Below are 22,637 nucleotides of genomic sequence, written 5' to 3'. Positions count from 1 at the left end.
TGGGAAATAAAAGGCTGGTGGGCTTAGGCCGGTGCTGGCAGCTGAGCCCTGCTCCAGCAGTGCTGGCTGCCTACTCCTGTTTGGCATTGCTGGAGCTGGGCAGGAGTGAGGGATAAGCCACAGTGAGCCTGCTGGAGCTCAGCTGTGACATGTGAAATAGCAGAGCCCCTGCCAAATGCCCTGTGGAGGGGAAAACCATCTTGTCCTGCTCTACCAGGATCCTGGTGCCTTTTAGCAGCCTGGATTGGTATTTTAGAATGAGGAGGCTTTTGCTGCTTTTCTTTTTGTAGTCCCATTTGAGTAGGGAGGTGGAGGATGGGATTGTTGAACAGCCTTTCCTGGGTAACTTGTGAGGACAGGCAGGGTGCTGCCGTGTGAATTAACAGCAAATCCTGCCTGCTTTTTCTCCCTGCCATCTTGGAGAGCTGGAAATTGTGCAGGGGGGGACACAAGGTGATGGCTTCTCTGCAAGAAGTAGCCTCAGGATGCTCAGTCTGGGATGGGAGGACAGGGGTTGTGCTGGAGGTCTGTAAAGTCATTAATGGCAGACAAATGGTGGATAGGAAATAGCTCCTATCTCTTCCTGAGCAAAATCTGGGTTTGCCACAGAAAGCTGGCAGGGGCAGGTTCAGTGTGCTGGGACACAAGCTGCTTGTGGAGTCCCCTACAACTGGATTTTCTGGGTGCTGAAAGTCTGGCTGTGTTCAGCAGTGGCTGGACAAGATGGACAGGGAAAAGGTCTGGACAAGTGTTAAATGAGATCATCTTTTTCCCTGTTCCTCTGCTCAGCAGTTTTAGAGCTGGGTGGATCCAGCTGAGCCCCTGCCAGTGCAGGCAGCTGGGCAGATGTTTGTGTGCCTATCTAGGACAGGGAGGAGGAGGCTGCATCCCTGCTGGGGCTGCTGTGCCTCCTGCTCAGGAGCTAAAGCAGAGCTTCCCAGGGCCAGAGCACAGCACAGACCATTAGTCTTGCTGAGTACAGCTATGATTGTGCTTAGCACTGCCTTCCTATCTCTCCTGGCTGAGCCACAGAGCACTTTGCAATGATTAATTCAGCATGAAACTCTTAAGTGAGCATTATTGCCCCGTGTTAAAGCAGACATAAAGGTTGCTGGCAGAGCAGGAGCAGAAGTTCTCTGCCATACAGATGTTCACCAGCCTGGCTGTCTGCAGCCACCAGTACATCCCACTGGCCTTCTTTTTGTCTCAGCACTTTTTTAGGTCCATTTTGTTGCCCTTGAGATATTGTTCCTTTTGCTGCCAAAAAAAAAAAGGGGGGGGGGGATGAATTCAGATGCTGAGCTGTACCCAGTAGTTTGGGATTAAAACTCTCTTTGACTGCACAGATGAAAAGTCTTGGCTTGTGTAACCAGTTATTTCTGGTGCATCTCTCCAGGCATCTGCCTTGCTGTGGGCAGCAGCAGCAGCATATGCTGCTGGCTGCACAGGGACCGGTGCTGTCACCATCTGTGTGCAGGCTTGCTGGGGCAGTGGCAGGCATTGCTGCTGGGGCTCTGTGCCCCTGCCTTGCCTTTCCTTCCCTCCCCAGGGCTGTGCATGAGCCAGGGCAGGTCATCCAGCTCAGAGCTGGGAGCCTGTGGTGCCGTGTCCAGAACTCTTCACATCTCATGAGTTTTTTTTCTTCTTCGGGCTCTAGCAAGGGTATAAAGATTATGAAAGCTCTCAGCTGGAGCTTTGTGCTCTGAAGGTGCTTTTACAGCAGTAAATCAAGTATAAAAGCAGTCAGGTGGGTTTTTTGTAGTGCTGGTTGAGATGCCTTATGCACAGCTGATAGGACCTCTGCACTGGCTGCTGTGTTTTTGGGCAAGATCATGGAGTAGCATGTCTGCTGCTTGGCACATCTTCTCTATCCCACATGGTTTCTGCTCTTCCCTGAGGTGGTGTGGCTTTTCCTTGCTCCAGCATGCCTCTCAAAGCCTCAGTGTACCCCCAGGCATCTTCTCCCTTACGTTTGAAGACTGACTGGTGCCAAGGGCTGGGGTAGTGAAGGGAGATAGAGACAGGCCTGGAGCTGGAAGAGAAGAGCTGCTGGAGTGTGTGGGAGAGGGTAAGGAGGGAAAAAGGTCTATGAGAAAAAACAAGGCCAGTGGATGCCTAAGAGAAGCATTAAGAGAAGCAGCATCACCAACTTGGGATTTGCCTTGTGCTTTCAGGACCATCCAGACAACAGAAGGTTGTGTTTCATCTCTGGTTACACAGGCCCAGCAGGAGTGGTGTGAGACACTTCCCTCCAGCAGCATGAACCTCCTTTGCAATTTCTACTGCCCTGGTTTCCACCAGGAAGCTCAGCTAAGGAGGCATGGCACCTCAGCAAGGAGATTCCCTTCCATCAGGCACTATATATCTAAACCTGTGTGCATTAACCACGTCTCAGCCATATCCTTCCTTTCCTTGCCTGCCTGGCCAGAGTTTGCCAGCATTTTGCTTCCCTCTGGCTGGAAAGACTGGCTCCTCATTTCCTTGCAGCTCCTGCCAGCAGCAAACACGACCTGATTTGTATTATCCCGTGTCTGATCCCACCTAATCCTTAATGCAGCTCTGCAGGCAAGGGCAGCGTGGTGCTGCTGGAGCAAGAGGGATCAAAGGCATGTGGGCTGGGATGTGGCCCAGATGGGTGATGGGACTGCCTAAATGTGGGTCCAGCCTCTGCTCTCCACTCCTTGTGTCACACAGGGGACTTCCTTCCCTTCCCACAGCTTTCTGAGGGCAGGGAGTTTTGCCTTCAGCAGGTAGTGACCAGCTGCTGGTGGAGCTGATGTGTCCACCCAGCATGTGGAAGACAGCATGAGGCTGTTGCAGAGATGGCTCTTTGGCTTCAGAGGTCTTGGAGGTGTTCCCTATCAGCTTGTTTGTGGTGGTTGGGTGGACAAACCTTGTGTGGCAACACCTCTGTGCTGCCCAGGCCAGTAAGTGGGACATGTGTTGTCTTGCCACCCAGCTGTGCTGCAAGAAGCTGGACTGTGCCCAGGACCATTGCCACTGTCCAAGCCTGATGCTGCCAAAGCATGAAGACCCAAGAGATTCAGGGCAGCTTATTTCTGCCTGGATTTGAGCTTTGCTGCTGGCTTGTAGTGTGATTGCTCTGCTTGCCCACGTGCATCTTGTGACAGAATGTCATCTACAGGACTGCCCTGGTGTCTGCATGGGAGGGGATGAGGTTTGAGACACTGAGATACGTGGCAGGGCTTGCTGCCCCCCCAGTGTGTGGAGTTGTGGAGCTTAATGTGTGCATGCCAAGAGCCACACTGCCGGGGTGGAGGAAATCTCTTCCTGTATCAGACAGGGGAACTGGTCCAAGCCCAAGCAGATCCTCACCAATACTTCCATACTGTGTTTTCGTGACTGAGGACTTCAAAAAGGCTCTTTTCCTTATTGCAGTGAAACATGTTTGTATGCGAGAGAGAGTATCAATGCCAAATGCAGATTGGGTTTTTTTATGATGATAACAGCAAAGCTCAATGCTGGTTCGTGGTTTCCATCCAGATCCCCATGCTCTTGGATGTTTTGAGTTTGCTGCATCAGGAGACTTAAGATGGGTTTGGTTTTTAGACTTAGCATGGGTTTGGTTTTTGTGATGCCCGTGCTGCGGCTGCCGTGCCCAGACGTGGCTCTGCTCAGGGTTTTCCCATGCAAGCAGCAGGGCTGTGCTGCTGGAGGATGGCCAGAGCCTGGAGATCTGCCTGGCCAGGCCACACCAATGATGTCCTGCTTCTGTTTTTGCCCATCCCCAGCCAAGCCTGCATCAATCCCAGGCACAGCACTCGAGGTTCCTGCAGCGCCTGTGCTCATGGCTGGCCAGGACCCACAGTCCTTCCCCAGCAGGCTGGATTATTTTCAAACTTCCCATCCCTTCCTAGAGTGCATTTCTCACTAGCCAGCACTGGTTTTTTTTCATTTCTATTACTGAGCTGAGAGAAAGGAAGGCTGGGCTGACACGTGTGCTCTAAATTATGCTGCTGTATCTCTGGTGCTGTCAGTCATGGTGCACCCAGGCCGAGGATCTTGCAGACACTCCAGCAGCAGGTACCTGAGGATCAAAGGTTTAGATCCGTCCTTGCTGTCACAAATGTTTTATATCTAGTTTCTCCTTGAGGGGAGTTGCGGGGAGGATGGGCTGGTACATCTGAGGAGTACACACACCCTGGAGCATGGTTGCTGTGACCTGAGCTTCGTCTCCCTGCACCTGTGTGTTGAGGACCAGCTCTGGGCTACAGAAACACCTTCCTCTGCAAAATGTGTGTGTTGAGGTGAGGACATGGGTCACCAGTGCTTTATGACAGGGGCATGGTGTGTGACAGGCAGGTCCTGAGCTCCAGCTGAGCCCTGAGAGTTTGCCCCATAGGTCAGCACCCCACAGCCTCTGCTGCCCCTGCATCCTCCTGCAAGATGTATGTTAGGGCAGCTCTCATGTCTCCCAATGATGCTTTTAAGTCTGTTGGGGAAGTCTTGCTTTGTCCAGGAATTTCTGCGCTGCTGCCACCATAGCTGCTTGGTGTGGTTTGGGCTGGGCTGCAGCACATCACTGACAGTGGGCAGGAAGGCTCTCTGCAAGGGCTCAGGGCATTTGGGTTAGTCACCAGCAAGGGTTTTCCTCTGCTCTTCTCTCTCTGCTGGAGGTGAGAGGTGTAGGAGAAGAAGCCCTGGTGCTGTACTGGAGCTGCTCAGCACAGCCATGCTCCTGCCCAGTGGGAGCCTTGTGACTGAACTGCGGGAGCAGGGAAGCTGAGGAGTGGCTGGAGGGAGCCCAGGGCTTTTCCACAACCAGAAATCAAGTGCAGAAAGGGAGAGTTTGGTCTGACAGCATTTCTTGTCCTTGCTGAGCTCCTTCCTTGGAGCAGGTTGTGCCTTGGTGCTGTCTTGGTACATCTCTGCTCCCCAAAGCAGTTAGCTGTCAGAGGGAGGGGGAAGGTTGAAGCTGGTGGCTTCTTAAAGGCAGCTTTAATTAATTAATTAATTATTTAATTAATCTCCTGTGTGTTTGCAATTATTGTATTTTTGTTAATACCTATTTTTATGATATATGTGGTTTTTTATAACCTTTCCCTCCCTTGGAGACACTTCGCATTCACGTGCTGCTGTTACCATCACTCCTGTTGCTGCCTGCCTTGGGAGGGTGGCTGCTCAGGGAAGGACACTAGCATTAGTTTCTAAAGCTGTGTAAAGATCCTCATGGAAGCAATTACCAGATGGATTACCCCTGGCTTTGCTGCTGTGAAAAGGCCATGTTGGGTCGAGGATGCTGACTATATTAACAGCACGATCCCTTCCTTCTTGGGAGGAGTGCTTGGGATTAACCTCCTGATTTTTAAAGGGCTGGGTTCAGAGCAGGACATTCAGAGCAGGGATCTGCCTGGCTGGCTCCTTTATTCTTCCCTCCCTGTTCCCTTTTCCCTTTCCTTTGCCCTGATGTGCCCTGTCCCAGGCTGTCCTCTGGCATGTGGGAGCCACAGCTCCATGGGGAAGGGGAGACCTTCCCTGACCTCTGAGGTGCTCCAGCTCTGTGCTTTGGTGGGAGTTTTGGCTGTTCTGCAGGAGGAGGAGCAGAGCTCAGCTGGAGACTGAGTACAGCTATGGGCTCCTAAGTACTAAATCATCTGCTGCTCCTGCTGAAGCCTGGGGAGGCTGGTTCGACCTTCATGGCTGGGAAGCAGCTCATGACTGTCCTGGAAGGCACAGGAGGAAAACAAAACACTGTCCATGTAGGAACTCCCTTTTGCTACTTTATTTACCCACCATTGCTCTGGGCTCTTCTCAGCATATTTGATGTCTGGTGATGCTGGGAATGTGCTGAACGTGGCTGGTGTGGCACCATGGCCCCAAAGATGCTCTTTGGCATCTCCTGGCACCCTGGTGAGCCCAGAGAGGGCTGCTGAGGGGATCCCCTTTGGCAGGGGGCAAAGGCATTTTTGGGAATTAGCAGGTGGAGAGCAACGAGAGGGGCAAGGGTGCTGTGGGCATCCCAGTGCTGATGGGAGTGGCAGTGGGAGTACTGGTGGGGGGCTGCTCCATCAGCTCAGGCGACTTGGCTTGGGAATTGATTCTCAACTCATTGTGGGGCTGCTGCCAGTCTAGGTGTTTTCCACTTATTTTGGGTTTTTCAAACCTGAAATGTTAAAAAATGAAAATCTGAGCAAAAGCAGAGACTCTTAAAACATATTTTTGTCTGGTTTGCCATCCAGAATTACCATTTGTAAACCCCTATAGAGGGGTTCACAGGTGCCAGTACACTTGGACTGGCATTGCTCATCCTTTTCTTGGGGCTGTGGGGAAACCCAGAAGACCATTTTTAGATAGAAACCTGGGGAGACTGATGCAGCACAAGCAGCTGAACTGAGAAGCCCTGCAGCGTCCCAGAAGAGCTGTGGGCAGGCGTGGGAGGAAATGACCAAAAATCCTCTCCATCCTTCTGCTTGACTCTCAGTACAGACAGAGCTGGGTCTCCTCTTTTGTCCAGTCAGCAGCTTGGTTTGTGCTGACCTCCTAAATATTCAGCTCATTATACACTCGAAAGTATAAATAAAACAGAAGCAGGCAGCAATATTCTCCAGGAGGATATAATCGGCTTCCTTTCCTTTTTAATTACACAGGATTTGTCTCCATGTGCCAGGCTATCCTATGGGCTAATTTATAATTCTAAAGAGTTAAGATCTGTGTTCTTTATGTAGTGAGACTGTTATGAACACACCTGATTTTGGGGATCCAAGATGAAGGAGCATCTTTCTAGGTGGAAATGCAAGGAATTTTGTTGCTGGATGTTGTTTTTAGAGGTCAGTAGCCTGGGTCCTGCATTCCTTTCCATTGTCACAGAGTGGAATGAGGTTCTTCACTATGCTGGAGATGGTGAGGGTCACCATGGGAATTCCTGGGGTCTCCTTGGGTGTGATGCTGGCTGCTGGCATGCTTTATCCCTCTGTATTGGCAGGATGGTGGCCTGGTGCTACAGCCAGCAGGTAGGAGCATTGTCCATGTATGGAGCTCTGGCTGCCTGTGGGAGATGTGGATATATTTTAACCTGGCACCACTGCCAGTGCAGCAGTTGCTTGCTGATAAGTGTGGTGTGAACTCTGAGCTGACTTGTTTTCTCCTAAGGGAAGCCCTTGAAACAAAATTTGGCTTTTCATCAAAGCAATGAATCTGTCAACTTTCCCTCTGTGCAGCTCGGAGTCCCCTGCTCCTGATTTGCAAATAAATTCCCCATTTTGGTGGCTGCCCTGGCCATCCATTTTAAAATTAAAGCTTTGGTGCCCTTACTGGAAAAAGCATCAGTAATTCTCCAGTGGCTTTTCCTGCTGTTGCATTTGGCTGGAGACTTCAACAGATTTAAGCCTCTGGAGGGTATTTCAGACCATGTGTATTGTTTACCACAGGTACAGGCAAGAAGATAAACAGATTGCTGGTTCTGTCTGTGATTGCCTTAATGGTGGCCCAGATTCCTTAGCCCTGGGTCAGCTCCTTGCACTGACTCAGTGGCCCACAACCTGAGCTGATGTCTGAGTGTAGGGATGACAGGAGGAAGATGCTGAAGAGCCTTCTCCAAGGTCTTGGGGAGGATGTTTCCATCCAAGCTGAAGTTGCAGCTGTGTTTTGTGAGGGTCAAGTCTTCTTCCAGTTCATGAAAGTCACATCATCTTCCTTGGCCCCTTTCCAGCCTTTGTCACTCCTGTTGCCTGATGTAGCAGGTGCCTTGGTTGTGTAAATGTGTGTGTGCACCACAGGAGAGATCCAGGCTCTGCCCACGCAGGAGGTGTGAGCAGCAAGGGCAGAGGAGGTGAGGACAGTGTGGTCTTGGCCTCAGGGCCAGGTGAGAAAGTGGGACACTGAAAAGTCCTCAAGGATTTGTGCTCCCTGGTGAGCCAGCAGAGGAGGAGGAGGAGATGCTCCATCCTTTGAAGATGGAGCAGAATGCCTGTGGATGTGCATGAGCAGGAGAGGGTCAGTGGCAATGAGCAGCTTGATGGTGAATGTTCAAAGCTTCTCCAGGGACCCCAGCTGGAGGGCAGGCTTTGCTGGAGAAGTGCTTTGCTTTAATTAGGCATCTGTATTAATATTTTATTTGATTTTTCTTTTGTTTTGTTCTTACTTCCTCCAAAGTGGGGTCAGAACAGACTCAGATCAGAAGCTTTTCCTTGAGACACAAAAAAACCACTTCCAAGCAGGGGGAGGTGCTGGTCCTCCTTGGAGCAGGGTGGGATCCTGGATCTGCTGTGTGTCCCCATGGGGTCACGGAGGAGCTGCCACCAAGGTGCTCATGCATGTTGTGCCCAGGCACCAGTGCAGGAGGAAGAGGAGTTTCACAGCCCTCAGATAAATGAACTGGAGCTAAAATCTCCATGGGTCAGAAAAGTAATTAGGGTAGATCGTGGTTGGAGCCCAGAGCTGCCTCCATTCCCAGTGTGTGGTTTGTGTCAGCACAGAGCAGGGCCCCTGAGCCAGTGAAACACTTAAGCAAGTACTTAGCTTCAAGCATTTAAATGGGTTTCTGTTGGTTCCCACAAATGCCTGGAGTCACTTAAGTTTGTATTTAAGTGCTTGATTGGCTCAGGGATTGTGCAGTTTGAGGAAGGAGGGTAAGAGGAAAGAGGTGACTTCCAGGGTTGGTGTGAATTTGGTGCTGAAGGGTACCTGATGCACTGGAGGATGTGATGCAGGATGAGTACAAAGCCTGTTTTCCAAAGACTCAGAGCTTGCTTTTGGCACCACCACCTCCTCTTTGGAGAGGACAGAGGCTGGCTGTGGTGCTGCCTGTCTCCGCCTTGTATCCTGGGGCTGAGGCCATTGGGATGCACAGCTCTGCTCACTCAGGGCTAAGCTGAGGCACTGGGCTCTGGGAGTGAGAAAACTACACCAAAACTTGACTGAAGGATCTTGTACCTCAGTGCTCCATCTGGGTTATTCAAGGATGAGGACAAAGGCAGTCTGACACTGTCCCACTTCTTTTCCCTCTGATGCTGCTGACCCTCTTAAGTGCACGTGCTGGCACCAGGGGACGAGGAGGGATGAGCCCTATCCTGTTTGAAGTACTATAATCCTTTCAGATGGCATTAGCGCCTGGGCCAGCAGCAGCTCTATAATTGAACCTCCTGTTTGCAGGGCCCCTGCGCTGCAGTGAGACTCCTAAATCTCATTTGTATAATGCCTGGTTGCAGCTCCTGCTGAAAGATTGCCCTCTGCCTCCAGTGCCCCCGAGCCTGCTGAGCGCAAGGATGTCCTCGCTGGCAGAGGAGTGACAGAGTGTGACTGGGCAGCAGCAGAGTGCTGCATGGCATCTGAGTTTCCAGAGCTTTCACCTGTTTATTGGACCTTGTGATAGGCTGATGTAATTTTTAATTCCCCCCCCTCCCCACCTCCTGGTTTTTTAATGCCTGAGTCCCAGGGAGCGGGCTCAGTGGCAAGTGCTCAGTCAGGTATTTTGTAGGGATGAGATTTTCCAGGGAAAGCTGGGTTTGAGGGGAATGGAGGTAGAGGCACATTTGGCTGCTGCCAGACTCCTTTGGGGTCATCTTTACACCTGCACAAGCAAAACCCTTTTTGTGGCCAAATGGTTTCCCTGGAAAACCCTGTCAGCTCTGCCAGCCCCCTGGGCTGGCTTGGGTTTGCTGCCTCCTGAAATGCCATGTGTGGCGTTCGCATTCTCTGAAAAAATGCCTTCGCACAGAGTTTTTCTCCTGGGCAGCTGAAAGGCAGAGAGAGCAAAAGAAAAGAGAACAGAAAAGAGAAAAGAAAAACAATTCTTATCTCATTTGCTTCTCCTGTGTTGTGCTCATGTGGAATGTGTTTGGAGGTTGTTTACCCACAGATGATTGTTTCATTGGATTCTGATGTGAATTGTTTTCACTCTTTGGCCAATTGGGGCCAAGCTGTGTTGGGACTTTGGAAAGAGTCAGGAGTTTTCATTATCATCTTTTTAGCACTCAGTAAGTATCTTTTCTGTATTATTTAGTATGGTATAGTATTCTTTAATATAATACAGTAAAAGAAGATAATAAATTAGCTTTCTGATAGGATGGAGTCAGGTGCGTCATTCTCTCCCCTCATCAGTGGCCCTGCATTTACAATAAGCATCCTTATGGCACTGGTCTGATTCACTCTGGTCTGAAGGCAGAACTCAGCAGCCCCAAAAGGAAAACAGCTTTTATTTTAGCAAAGGCTTAAGTTATCTATGTTAAAACAGTGCCACAAAAAGAGAAAGTGAGTCAGAGTCTCCCTTTGGCTTGCACTGCCCACTCCTTGTCTTGCTGGGCAGCTGGAGGCCAGGCCTGGGGACCGGTGTGACCTGCCTGTCCCTGTCCCTGCTGCCTCCTCTGGGGAGCCTTTTCACCTGACATGCCCTTGCAGGGCTGGCTGCCTCTGGGAGGCCAAAGTGCTGCCACAGCTGCCCTTTCCCTGCCAGTGTCCAGCCTGGCCTGGCCTCCCTTGCCCTGACAGGGGACACCACGGCCCCACAGCAGCAGCAGCCACTGCTTGTTCCTCCTTCTCGCTCCAGCAATCCCTGCTGTACTGTAATATCACAATTATTATGCCGTTAAAATGTCATATTCGCAGAAATCCACATAAACAAGGCATTAGCAGTTGCCAGGAAATTGTAGTTTTACTGCTAATGACCCATTTTCCCCCTGCAGCACCACTTGTTTTTTTTCCTTAAATATTATTTTTTCCCTTCTTTGTTTCTTTGGTATTTTTGTTTTTTTTTGTTTCTGAGCTGTGATTTAAGAGGCAGATGACGAATTACATCTTTGCAGTGAGAGGCTTTTAATCTTTAATGTACAGTTACAGTGAAAAGCTGCCTCTGTGCCTGCTCTGGGCTGTGTGCCCTTAGCCAACGAGGGTGATGGGTGGTTTTGGAGAAGGTGCCTTTAGTGGGTCATTTTTTGGGGGGTGCTTTAGTGAAATGGCAGAGAAAGCTCTTGGTGACCCCTGCTCTTGGCTGGGTGCTGGTGTGAGATGGAAGCTTCTCTCCACAATAAGTTTTGTCAGTGTCTTTTTGTTGGGTGTCCCTGTCCTTGAGCACCCCTGGGGGAGTCCCCAGTGTGGTGTTGGAAGAGGCAGCGCTTGTTTGCCAAGAGCAGACAGCTCCTCCTTGGATGAATTTTTCTTCTCTTTCCTTCTGCTCATTGAGTCTCTCGAACTCTTCTAAGCGTCGACTGTGTTTCCTATAATTAATACCAGTCATTAAACTGCAGTGTTGAAAGAGAAATTACCGAATTCCAAGAAAAAAAAAATGAAAATTTATTACTAGTACGTGAGAGAAAATGAATAGGAAACTTGGAGAGATGAGCCCTGTGGAAGATAAATAGAAAGGCAAGTGGAATATTGACTTGATCCTTTTCTAGTGCAGGGTAATTTGGCCTCTAAAGTGAGTTAGATCATAATAAATTAAATTTAGATTTCTGCACATCAGTTAAATAACTCCCAAGACAGAATTCTGGTGTGAGGAAGAGGTGATTATACATTGTGGAAATATTATAATGAAGACCTTATCTGGTAACCTGTAACCAATGTGCAGTCCCTGGGTAAGCAAAGGGGATTTCTCATGGTACTTTAACTCATTCCCTGTCTCAGATCAGGTGCAGGTGAGAAACAGGTGAGTCCCTGTGTGCAGGTTGGTGAGGTCTCCTGCCTCCTGCTGCTTGCAGAGCTGGGAGCTTTTCATGTTTTCCTCTCCTGCTTTGAGCAGCTGTGTTTTGCAGAGCTCAGTGTGCATCTGTGTCTGAGCTGAGCATTGTGCTCCAATTTCAGTTACCCTTTCAGGGAGGCTTGGGATGGAAAGAGCACCCAGAAGATTTGGGTAGGTGATGCAGATCAAAATCAAATGACCAACCCCCAGTATCTACCTCTGGCTGAAAAAGTGAACCCAATCCCGGTCTTGTTTTGTGGCCAGATAGGGATTGAAATAAGTGTTTAATCTCTGGCATCTAGTTACTGTAGATCTCAGGTGTGTATTTAATTACCCAATATTTATTATCCATCCTACTGATAGCCTTCCTCAGCTCAAAAAGAAGAACCTGGGTGAATCAAGGTGGGCTGGTGTCTTTCAGGTGGAGATTGCACAGGAGTATTAATTAGTCACTGCAGAGTGAACCAGGAATGCAGCCCTGGAATGCAAGGTATATCCTGAGCAGGATGAGAGGTGAATACTGTGGGGTAAGGCACTGGTATTTGTCCATTTCCTGCTGGGACCCTACCCCTGGTAGCAGCACATGAGTGGAGTTAGATGGAAAATGCCATCCCAGACCCTGGAGTACCCTGCCACGTGCCAAACCCTGCTTCTGCTGCCTGACCAGAGCATTGCTGCTCTTGTAGCAGGTGCAGAAGCTCCAGTTTTCTTGAGGGAATCCACCAGCCCTCCCACCTGAGCCATCAGTCAGATTCTTGCCCAGCTCTACCCTCCTATCTGATCCAAGGCTATTGGGTGTAACTGACATCACAAAAACCAAAACAGCACACACACACACACCTTACAGCCTTAAGGTGCTGTGTGGCCACTTTGAGAAGCCATTTCTCCTCTTATTAAGTTTGATAAAACCAACTTTTATTTTTCTTTACAGCATTAAAATTTAGGGACTGCAGCTCCAGTGGTTGTTTCAGCAGCGCCAGGCCTCCTGGGGTCATCGTGAAATCTTATAAACATCAGGCTGTCGTTGGCTGCGCCATGCAATCGCCTCACTCTTCCCTGATCTTTTACTGCCGTGCTAAATCATGTTTTGCAGGATGCCTGAGAAAAGACCCAACATAAACAGCATTTATCACCCTGTGCATGTCGGCCCTTCCGAAAGTCTGCGGCTGGGTTACGTGCGCCCTCCTCGTAAAACTCCTGCAGGGACCTTACTGGTTTTGTAACTTTCTCCCAGCCTTGAGTAACTTTATTCCAGTCCTGAATAACTTCCTCTCAGTATGGCTGGTGACTCAGGGGTTTCTTCTGATCTCCTCATGCTGGGGAAGGTGCTGGAGGAGGTCCTGGGGTCACACATGGGGAGGATGAATATAACCCTGTATCTGGAAACCCTTGCATCCCTGGAATTTGTTGGCTCTTTGGGAGTGCTCACGTTGCCATAACACAGGGTGATGTGGGGTATCTTGTGGCTGGAGGTGCCTGGCTTGCTCCTGTGGTGGTTCGTTCGCTTGCAGGAGCCAGTGCTCCCTCCTCCCTTTCCTGTGACTACAAAAAATGCTCTGCCAGATGCGAGTAAAATCAATTATGGGATAAAAATTGCCCTTTTCAAAAGCTTCATTTTGCGCTATTAGCAGGCAAAATCGGCTTTGAGACGGTGTGAACTGAGGAGGGGGGGAAAAAAAAGAAAAGCAGAAGAAAAGATCAATTATGGGATAAGATCACAATTTTCTTTGGGGCTGAGATGTGTGTAAATGTTTGCATCTCTCAGTGTTACAGGTAGGCTGAGATCAAAGAGGTTGTGCTGCTGTAGCGATGAGATCTTATCGGTGCTGTTTTGTGCTGCCTGCCTCAGACACTGCCAAAGGATGCTTAAACCCCCGACAGCTTCTGCTGCTCAGGGATGCTTCAACCCCAACAGCACTGAGCCACCAAGAAATGCTTATACCCCCCCAGGTTGTTGAAGCTGCTGGGTAATCCCAAAATGCAGCTCTTCCATCCTTCTGGAGCAGGGCGGGGAAGTGCTTCCCTGCTCTTCTCCCTACAGTAGGGCTGAAGTCCTCGGTGGGAGACGTGGGGTGGCAAAGATGGACTGAAATTGGGCTGGGAGCATGATGGCCCCCTTCTTCCAGGGTCCTGTTGCTGGAGCTCGGGCTAGGGTGTGGCTGTGGAAATGTAGGATTACTCCTTTCCTACCTGAAAGGTTATGGGGGCAATGGGTCATGTGTTGTAAAATAACTTTGTTTTTTGCCTAGAGAGACATTAAAACCTTTACAAAATGTTTGTGCTGCTTAAGAGGGGCATCCACCAGAGACCTGAATTTGGATTCAGATTAGTCCTTTTAATTCAAATTGACAGGCTCTCTTTGACATATTGTTTCAGAAAGTAAGGATAAAAAATAAACCCTGGAGACCTTATAGGACTCTGTAGGAGTGTGCCTCTTGTTGACGGAGTGACAAAACTATACTTTGTCCCCTCAAAAAGGAAAGAAGCCCAGAAGTTTCTCTTCTTGATTAGGTGAGAAAGCCACCTCATAGGCCTGGGGGACTTCATCTCAAGCTTAAGGATAGCTAATTGGACAGAAGCAAAAAAGTCCCAACTTTAGGGCAATTTACTAGAAAAAGAAGTGACCGAAGAAACTAATCGTTTTTGTAAGGTGCTTTACCAGGAGCAAGAACCTCTAGCACCTGGCTGGGGTTTTCTCTGTTTGTTATTTTGCCTTTTTGTTTCCAACACTTCAGCAGAAGCCATCCTGCTGATTTTTATGCCTCCGAAGGTAGCTGAGCTACCTTGGGTATGTCATAGACCTCAGAGCTTATGAGACCTGGCTGGAAGAGGCTGCTATAACAGAACTCCTCGGTGGCAGCACTTGCCTGAGTTGTGGGGATGATGGAGCTCTGGTGGGGCTTGGGAGGAGCTCTGGAGCGGGGTCAGGCATGCTGCGGTCTCTGCTGTGTCTAACGGGGCTGCCTTTGTGCGCGCAGGAGCCGGAGGCGGACTGGGACGAGCTGTGGGATCAGTTTGAAGAGCGGCGGTACCTGAGCGCCCGCAGGTGGAAGGGCGGCGAGGACCCGTACCGGCTGCATGCCTTTAACCAGCGCGAGAGCGAGAGGATCCCCAGTGACCGCGCTGTCCGCGACACCCGCCACCACAGGTGCTGCCTCCCCCCGCCTCCTCCTCTTCCTCACCTAACTTCACAGCGTGGGGGCTGTGAAAAGTGCCAATCACTTGTTTTTAAAATTTTAAGTTTAGTGGTAATAAAGTGGTTATAAAAAATAGTAATACAATTAGAGTGATAATAATTTGGACGAATTGAATTAGGACAATCTGAGACAATAAATACAAGGAGTTATGGACAGTCCAGGTACCTTTTTCAGGGCAGCACGAGCCCGAAAAAGGACGCACGTTAACAAAGGATTAACCCTTAAAAGCAACAACCTGTTGCATATTCATACACCTCATACATGATGCATAAATTCCATTCAAACGCAGGATTCTGTCTGGTCAGTGTCAGCTTCTCCCTCTGAATCCTAACAGCACCTTCAAGGCAGGAAGAAATTAATTTCTTCTGATAAGAGGCACTAAATTCTTTTTCTCTGAAAGATTTAGGTATCCTATGGCTGCTATCTCAGTGCCACTCCTTTCTTTAGAAAAGTATCCTTCATAGTATAGTTTCTATTTTAACATTTTTTATAACCTAAAACTATATTTAACACACTACTTAAGAGAATTAATACAGCATTACTTTCTAACACAACACATATAATACTCATTTTAATATTTGTGAAAAGCCAGTCATAAAATACGCATTTTTCGCAGGGGCCTTGTCCCATTCCCCTCCAGGAATGTGGTTTTGGATGCTCTTGGGATTGGGTCTGCCTGGGTTGTATTTTTGGAATTGAATGTTTCCCTTTGCTTGATTTCTTGGCATGTCTGAAAGTTTTAAACCTGTTAATTGAAACTGTATACATTATTCCAGGACCATACGGAAAGAAAGGAAAGACCTTTATTTTCCCTTCCAAAAAGTAATGGGTTTGCAAGAGCAAGTCTCACTGTTGGGCAAAGTCTTAACAGGTGCTGGAAACTCCTGCTCTGCAGGTGCAGTGAGGTGATGTAAGGTGGATAAAATAACTGCTGAGTGCTGAAATTGCTCTGCAGAGAGAAGAGTGGGGAATAAGGGGTAATTGCTGAGTGAGGAGGAGAGAAGGATAAGAACTTGTTGGGTTACTAGCTGCTCCAGCGCCCCTGAGGTCAGAGACATCCTTTGGTGCCCAAAGGAGCTCTTGGGAAAGGCAGGGAGGATTGCAGCAACTGTTGTTGCCTTGCAGATGGAGCTGCACTCCCCTGTCAGTGTGGGAAGGGTGGGGTGGGAGTTTTGGTGCACCCTTGCTTGCAGAGGTCTCAGCTGCAGTCTCCCTCTGGCTGTCTTTCCAGTCTCACTGGGAAGAGCTGCCCTTCCTGCTGAAGGTCAGTGGGGTTAATTGTTAGTTTGCTGGATGCGGTGATGTGAGGATGTCCCAGTGGTGAAGGAAAAGCTCCCAAGGTCCCCTCCATACAGTTTTCCTCCTTGTCACCTGAGGACACAGCGTACGCCTGGCCCCTGCTGTCAGTCACCAGTCCACAGCCAGTGCAAGCTCTTTCCATGGAGCTGTGCCTGGCATTATGTCCCGACTTGCTGGCAGCAGCTGTCTCTCCTGCCTTGTCCTGGGAGCCCTTTTGGGGCAGTCCTGCTCTGGGGGGAGCTCTGTGCTGGACCCAGCCACAGCACCCTGCTGCCCGTGCTGCACCTTGCTCCCAGATCAGTGTGACTCCACTCCTGGCACCCAACTCAGCTCTGAACTTCCCCCGTTCCAGTTCAAATGCAGCACTTGGGCTGAAATGCTGAAACAGCACCAGCTCCCCAGCCCTCTGTAGCAAGCCATGTGCTTATTTATTTATTTAGCTTCTTTTTGTTGTAAGGACCAGATGCTCCTTTCTCCGGAGAGGAGCTGTCAGCCCTGACGGACGCCTGTTATAGCTGAGCAGAGAGCGAGTGTGCTATTCCTGGAGAGAATTAATGCCAGGGATATTAACCATCTGCCCTATTAAACGGGAAGATTGCCTCGCTTGCCCCTTGCCTACCCTCAGTGTGCAGTGGCAGCCACCTTGTTCCTGGGCAGGCAGATGTGGCACTGAGTGCTCCTGTGAAGGAAAAGTTCTCATTAAGGAGGAAGAGAGGGCACAACACGTGGGAGGGGCTGGGGCTAATTTAATTTGTTTCCAATTTCCTTAACCCGGTAATTGGATTCTGATTTATTGAATATGCCTGAGGAATGCTGTGGATGATGCACCATTAGCCAAGCATTAGAGTAGCCACGGAGGAAATGGAGCTGCCGGCAGGTCTGGGGGAGGCAGGCACTGATGGAGAAGGATGGAGGAGGGAGAAGGATCTGGGATTGGTGGTTGAGGGAGAGAGGAAGGTGCAGAGCTGAGCCCTCTCTGGAAAAATAATCCTTACTTACAGCACAGGTATCCTGGGAGCTGCAGGTGATGGTCAGGCCTTGCCGTGCAGCCTGGAAGCTGGTCTTGAACTGTGCAGCAGAAATGTGTGGGAAAGCATGGATAAGCATGACCTGCTCTCGGAGCAGGGAGAAGTTGCTGGTGGCTGTGCAAGGACATATAAAGGGAGTGCACCATGGGGTTGACTAGATGCCCTCCTGTGAATGGGAGAGCAGGGTTGTGTGGATCAGGCTGTTGTGGGAGAAGGGACACCTGCAGTGCTCCTGCTGCATATCTGCTGTGTTTAGAGGCTTGGTTTCAATGGAAAACTTGGATTAAACTGCTAGGAGTGAACCCAGAGATTTGGGCCTCAATTCTACTCCACCTGACTTTGAGGCAATTCAGGACCCCACACTCAGGGTGCCACTGTGCCAAGAGGCTCCTGCCCAGCTTGTGCAAGGGTTTTGGAGGCTTTGGAGAGGGTCTCATCCATCATTTCAGCTCCTTGCTATTGATAAGCAACTTCTCCCTCAGCCTCTCGGTGAGATGTTGTGCTCTGCTTTGTGACAAGGTTTCCAGTGTGTTGGCTCTCCATCCTTTTTGCCTGTGGATGATGTGTGACAGCACTGAGATGGACCTTCAGACCCATGGTAGTGCCCAGAGACATTGGATGCTAATCCTAGGGACTGGGATATGGGAATGCTGCTCCTCACAGCTTCTCTGTGGGGTGTTTTTCATTAGGATGGTTGCAGAAAGTTTCCTGGTGTTTTCTCTGCTAATCCAGCCAAGCATATGGACTTGCCTGCGATAGCTGAATGTACAAAATCTGGCAAGGGCTGAGCAAGCAAGCTCCTTGCCAGGAGGTCATGGAGAGGGCAAATACTTTCAATGGGATGGGATGTGGCACTGACAGCCAGTTGCTTAGCAATGTTTGCTGGATTGATTTTGTTTTTAAATTGCAGCCAGTGGAATCGTTTCAGATGGAGAGGAATTGCAGTGTTCCAAGAAATCGGAGCAGGAGAAAACGTGGTGGCTCTCTTTGTCTGCCTCTGGCTAGTGCAGGACTATGAACTTCAGCTTGGTTTGTGGGGGATTTCAGCCAGGGAGCTGTCGTGCTTTCTGAGGACTACTTTGTGTCACTTGGCCTGGGAGATATCACACATGGAGCATTGCTCCTGGTGGCCTTCTTGTGTTTCCCTGCATTCCTGGTTGCACATTGACTAAGCTCTTTGTTGAAGATTGCCATGCAAGATGTTTTCCATCACCATCTGTATGGCAGATTACCTTTGTCAAGTGGGCAGTTTGCTTTATCTCTCTCTTTGAGTGACCACATTCACACCTCCCTCGGGAGGGGACATTGCTGATAACAGACTATTGAATGTCACTGCATGACTGATAAGAACTACAGCATCCCATTGGGAGATGCTCCACCCAGAGGGAGGAGTCAAGCGTTGCTACCCAGATACAATCCAGAGGTTTTGAGACACCAGCACGGCTTTCTCCACGGGATTCCCCAGAAGAACAGCAGCTGCCCCTTCTGCCACTGGATCTTCAGAGGAAGAATACATCCTTCTCTACAGATCCCCCTTGCTCCAACAGAACCACCCCTGACACTGCAGGAGGGCTGCAGCCACATTTCCAATGGGACTGCTGCCAACACCCCACAGGGTGTCAGGTTGGGTTCTGACTCTGTCAGTGTTGTTCTAGTGTACTGCACTGTTTATTTCATCCTTTTTTTTTTTTTTTTTTTCCTATCCCTATTAAAGAACTGTTATTTCCTGCTCCCACATTTTTGCCTGAGAGCCCCTTAATTTAAAATTTATAGCAGTTCGGAGGGGTGGGGAGGGTGTATATTTCCCATTTCAGGAGAGACTCCTGCCTTCCTTAGCAGACTCCTGTCTTTCCAAACCAAGACACCCTTGGACCACATAAAGAGCTTCATTTCTCCAAGGAGGAGACCTTGGATGCCCCTGTGGTGCTGCACCCCATCTTCCCTAAAACTCAAGGTTAAAACATCCCTGTGATTGCATTGGCACACCGGACCTGGAGCTTGGTGGTTATCCCACCAAGCACAGCCAGCTCATTCCTCTGGAGTGGGTAGCTAGTCTCCCTCCACCAGGATAGCCACATGCACTGGGAATTACCTCATCCCCACCTCCCACAACTCCCACCGGCACACTGCGGGACCGCAGCGGCAGCGAATGAGTCAGTGCCGGGGGAGAGGAGCAGAGCTTTCCAGCACTGCTCAGCCGCTCGGAACGCCGGCAGGAGCCGGGACGAGTCGCCCCCAGCCAGAAGATTTCATCCTGATGCCTCCTGGGCTCTTTCCATCTGTGGCAGACAGCTCCTGGGGAGGCTGGTGCTCGCCACGCCAGTGCTCCATATGCTGCTTGGGCTGCCCTCCGCCTCACCGTGCCCCGCTGGCTCTGATGGATGCGCGGATGCTGTTGTGGCTGCCAGGCTCGCTGGGACCGGCCTGGGCGGGGGTTTGTGCTGGCTGAGGGGGGAAATCAGGGATAAGGAGAGGAGATGAGAGGTGAGAGCCTCCAGCAGACTTCTCCAGCTGCTGCAAATCACGTCAGCCAGATTCAGGCATCTCCCAGCGTCTGTTTTCCTCTGTTTGTTTTGCTTCTTACTTCAGCAGTGCATGTTTAGTAGTGCTGTCTCAAGAGCTGATAAAGCAAGAAGGCCAAGGATGGAGCCCTCTCAAATTCTAGCACAAGACTGCATTTTTGAAGTTCCCTCCTTCCCCGAGTCTCAAGTGCTTTACAAGAGGTCCTACCTACCCAACTGAAGTTTAATTTTGCAGCTGCTTAGGGGTGTGTTTGTGTATGTGTGTGTGTGAGACAGAGAAAACAGCTGCTAAGATCAAGTTGTGATTGAAACACGAGGCTGGCAGGGATGCTGCAGGCACGAAGATCAGGTGTTGCATTATCTGCTGAAGGTGAGAGCATCCTGGCAGCCCAGAAGCCAGATCCTGCCTCCTAGAAAACCTCTGCCGTTATAGTCCTGTTCTCTTTGAGAGCAACAGCACACACTCTTAAGATTTCCTCCAGGTTTCTTCTCTTAAATCCCTGTGCTAAGCCAGCTGGAGAGTGTCCCCTGGGTAGGATGGCAGCTTAGGACTGGTTGCTCCCCTCATATGGACAGTTTTTGGAGGGATGGGAAGATGCAGGTGATGCCTGTGAGGTTTCCCTAAGGTAGAGAGCTGCTGTCTTGTATTCTCAAGGTCCAGAAATGCCAGGATTTCAGCCCTCAAGCAGGAGCATTACACACTGCAGTGGTGTTTTGACCCATGAATTTCAGCTTGCATCCCAAGCGTGCAGAGCTTGCACATTTCACGTCACAGTGGTTGGGGTAGGCAAAATTACCTGACTGTGCTGAGTGTGGGCATGACTGGAAAGAACAGGTGGTCCTGAGGGTCACCTCTGCTGGGTGTGGTACCTGTGGGCACCTGGGGCTGAGCATGGCTCTCTGCCCTTCCCTGTGTCCCTCTTGGGCATGGTTGGCACTTGGCATGTTGGCATCCCTGGGCAGATGGCAAGAGGGCAGCTGTGGCACCTGCAGGCTTTGGGGTGGCTCTGGTTTTGGATGAGTTGGTGATTGCCACCCAGCAGTGGCTCTGTTTTTGGATGAGTTGGTGATTGCCACCCAGCAGTGGCGAGCACTGACAATGTGGTGATGTCTTCTTGGGAATGAGGAGTCGAAGGGGAGAAAAGCTGGCAGCATTGCCTTTGGTTTGGCATGTTTATGATGCCCTTGGACTTCTCACATTGCCTTGTCTTCTTCCAGCTTCCTTTCCCCACCAGACCAAAACCACTTTGAGGTTGTTCATGAGGTGAACACTGGGTCTCAGCAGCCAGTAATGTGGTTTTTGCCCCACACAGGAATTTAAGCATTTTACCTTTCTTTCCTGGTTTCTTGAGAGTCCCCAAAGGAGGAACTTAGTGTCTGGAGACCAACACATATGGAAAAGCCCAGGCATGACAGAGTGGGGGCTCTGCTCTGCTGTCCTCAGTGATACCTGAACATTAGACCTACAGAAGCAGGTATGTCCTTAGGGTCCCTAGCAGGTGACCAAACCCACTTTGAATTTGAGGGAGGGTTTGTAGGGACCTAGATGGACCTTGCACAGTTGAGAGCAAAACCAAACCCATAGATTTTTGAGGTCTCCTGTTATCTTTCACTTTGCTGACTCCACACATTTCTTACTTTGGCCTCTGGACTGTAGCTGGGCTAATCCACTTTCCTGTGTAATGCAGACTAAGTCCTGGGGGATTATTATTTTTAAAATGTGCTTGCTCAAGCAGTGTCTCATGAGTTGCTGGCTTGGGGGGTGCTGTGTGGTAGAGCCTGGGCAAGAGGTGGTGTGGGCAGGGGTGCATGTGCTCGTGGTCTCCCTGTGCCTGGTGCTGCTGGGAGCATCTCCTTGGGGCAGATGTGAGCAGAGGAGCCTTGAGTGCAGGGCAGATGGATGGACCCTGCCTGTGAGTTTGGATGAAGGAGGGAGCCAGGTGAGGAGGATGGGAGAGGGAGTGTGACGGTGTTCACAGGCGTTCTTGGATGAGGGAGGAGACGAGGATCTGACTCCATGTTTCAGAAGGCTTGATTTATTATTTTATGATATATATTGCATTAAAACTACACTAAAAGAATGGAAGAAAAGGTTTCATCAGAAGGCCAGCTAAGAATAGAATAGGAAAGAATGATAACAAAGGTTTGTGGCTCAGCTCTCTGTCCGAGCCAGCTGACTGTGATTATTGGCCATTAATTACAAACAGCCAACACGGGCCAATCACAGATGCACCTGTTGCATTCCACAGCAGCAGATAATCAATGTTTACATTTTGTTCCTGAGGCCTCTGAGCTTCTCAGGAGGAAAAATCCTAAGGAAAGGATTTTTCATATAAGTTGTCTGTGACAAGGGACTGCTCAGGGATGCTGCGACATCTCTGGACATGGCAGTGGTGAGGGCTGGAGGAGGTGTCCTGGTGTGGCCAAGTGTCTGTGCTACTGGCTCTGCTCTCTCCTGTACCCTCTTGTGTGGATGCTCCCCCATTAGAAGGGTGGCAGCACCCTGTGTGAGCTTGGGGTGCTGGGTGTGAGAGGGTCCAGGTTTCTTCTTGCCTTTGGGGCTCTTCATTTGCTGCTGGGTGGCTGTCAGCAATGGCCTGAGGAGTTTTTCTGTCGCTTGATTTATTGTTCCAGCTGTTACTCTGTTTTCTGGGCAGAGCCAGGATATTTGTCATTTCATTGCAAAATAAGATTTATCACATTTCAGCGAAATCCTGTATGTGTGAGGACTGTCCAGATCTTTTGTCTGCAAAGCATTTTGGGGCTGAAACTGCTGGGTAGTATGAGATCTGGGATACCCCTGCCTTTGGTCTTGGTCTCCTTATTTCTAGTGACAGCAAGAGCAGAGCACGACCCTGCAGTGGCAGAAAACACATTTTACACAAAAGTATTTCTGTTAGGAAACGACATTATTGCTTTTTTCCCTTGGACACCAGAGCCCAAGAGGTTAGTTCTC

General features: G+C 49.9%; 1 protein-coding gene across 2 annotated transcripts in view; it reads left to right on the top strand.

Moving 5' to 3' along the window:
- GALNT14 (polypeptide N-acetylgalactosaminyltransferase 14) overlaps positions 1–22,637 on the top strand; it is a 100,915-nt gene that overhangs the window by 19,893 nt on the left and 58,385 nt on the right. For both annotated transcript variants that reach the window (XM_026794470.2, XM_005488462.4), the window contains exon 2: positions 14,614–14,783. In XM_026794470.2, coding sequence (XP_026650271.1) covers positions 14,614–14,783 — 170 coding nt within the window. The remainder of the gene's footprint in view (positions 1–14,613; positions 14,784–22,637) is intronic.

Source organism: Zonotrichia albicollis, chromosome 3 (genome assembly GCF_047830755.1).
Source record: "Zonotrichia albicollis isolate bZonAlb1 chromosome 3, bZonAlb1.hap1, whole genome shotgun sequence".
NCBI lineage: Eukaryota > Metazoa > Chordata > Aves > Passeriformes > Passerellidae > Zonotrichia > Zonotrichia albicollis.
The sequence above is the reverse complement of the archived record's forward strand: the minus strand, read 5'-3'. Positions and strand labels throughout refer to the sequence as shown.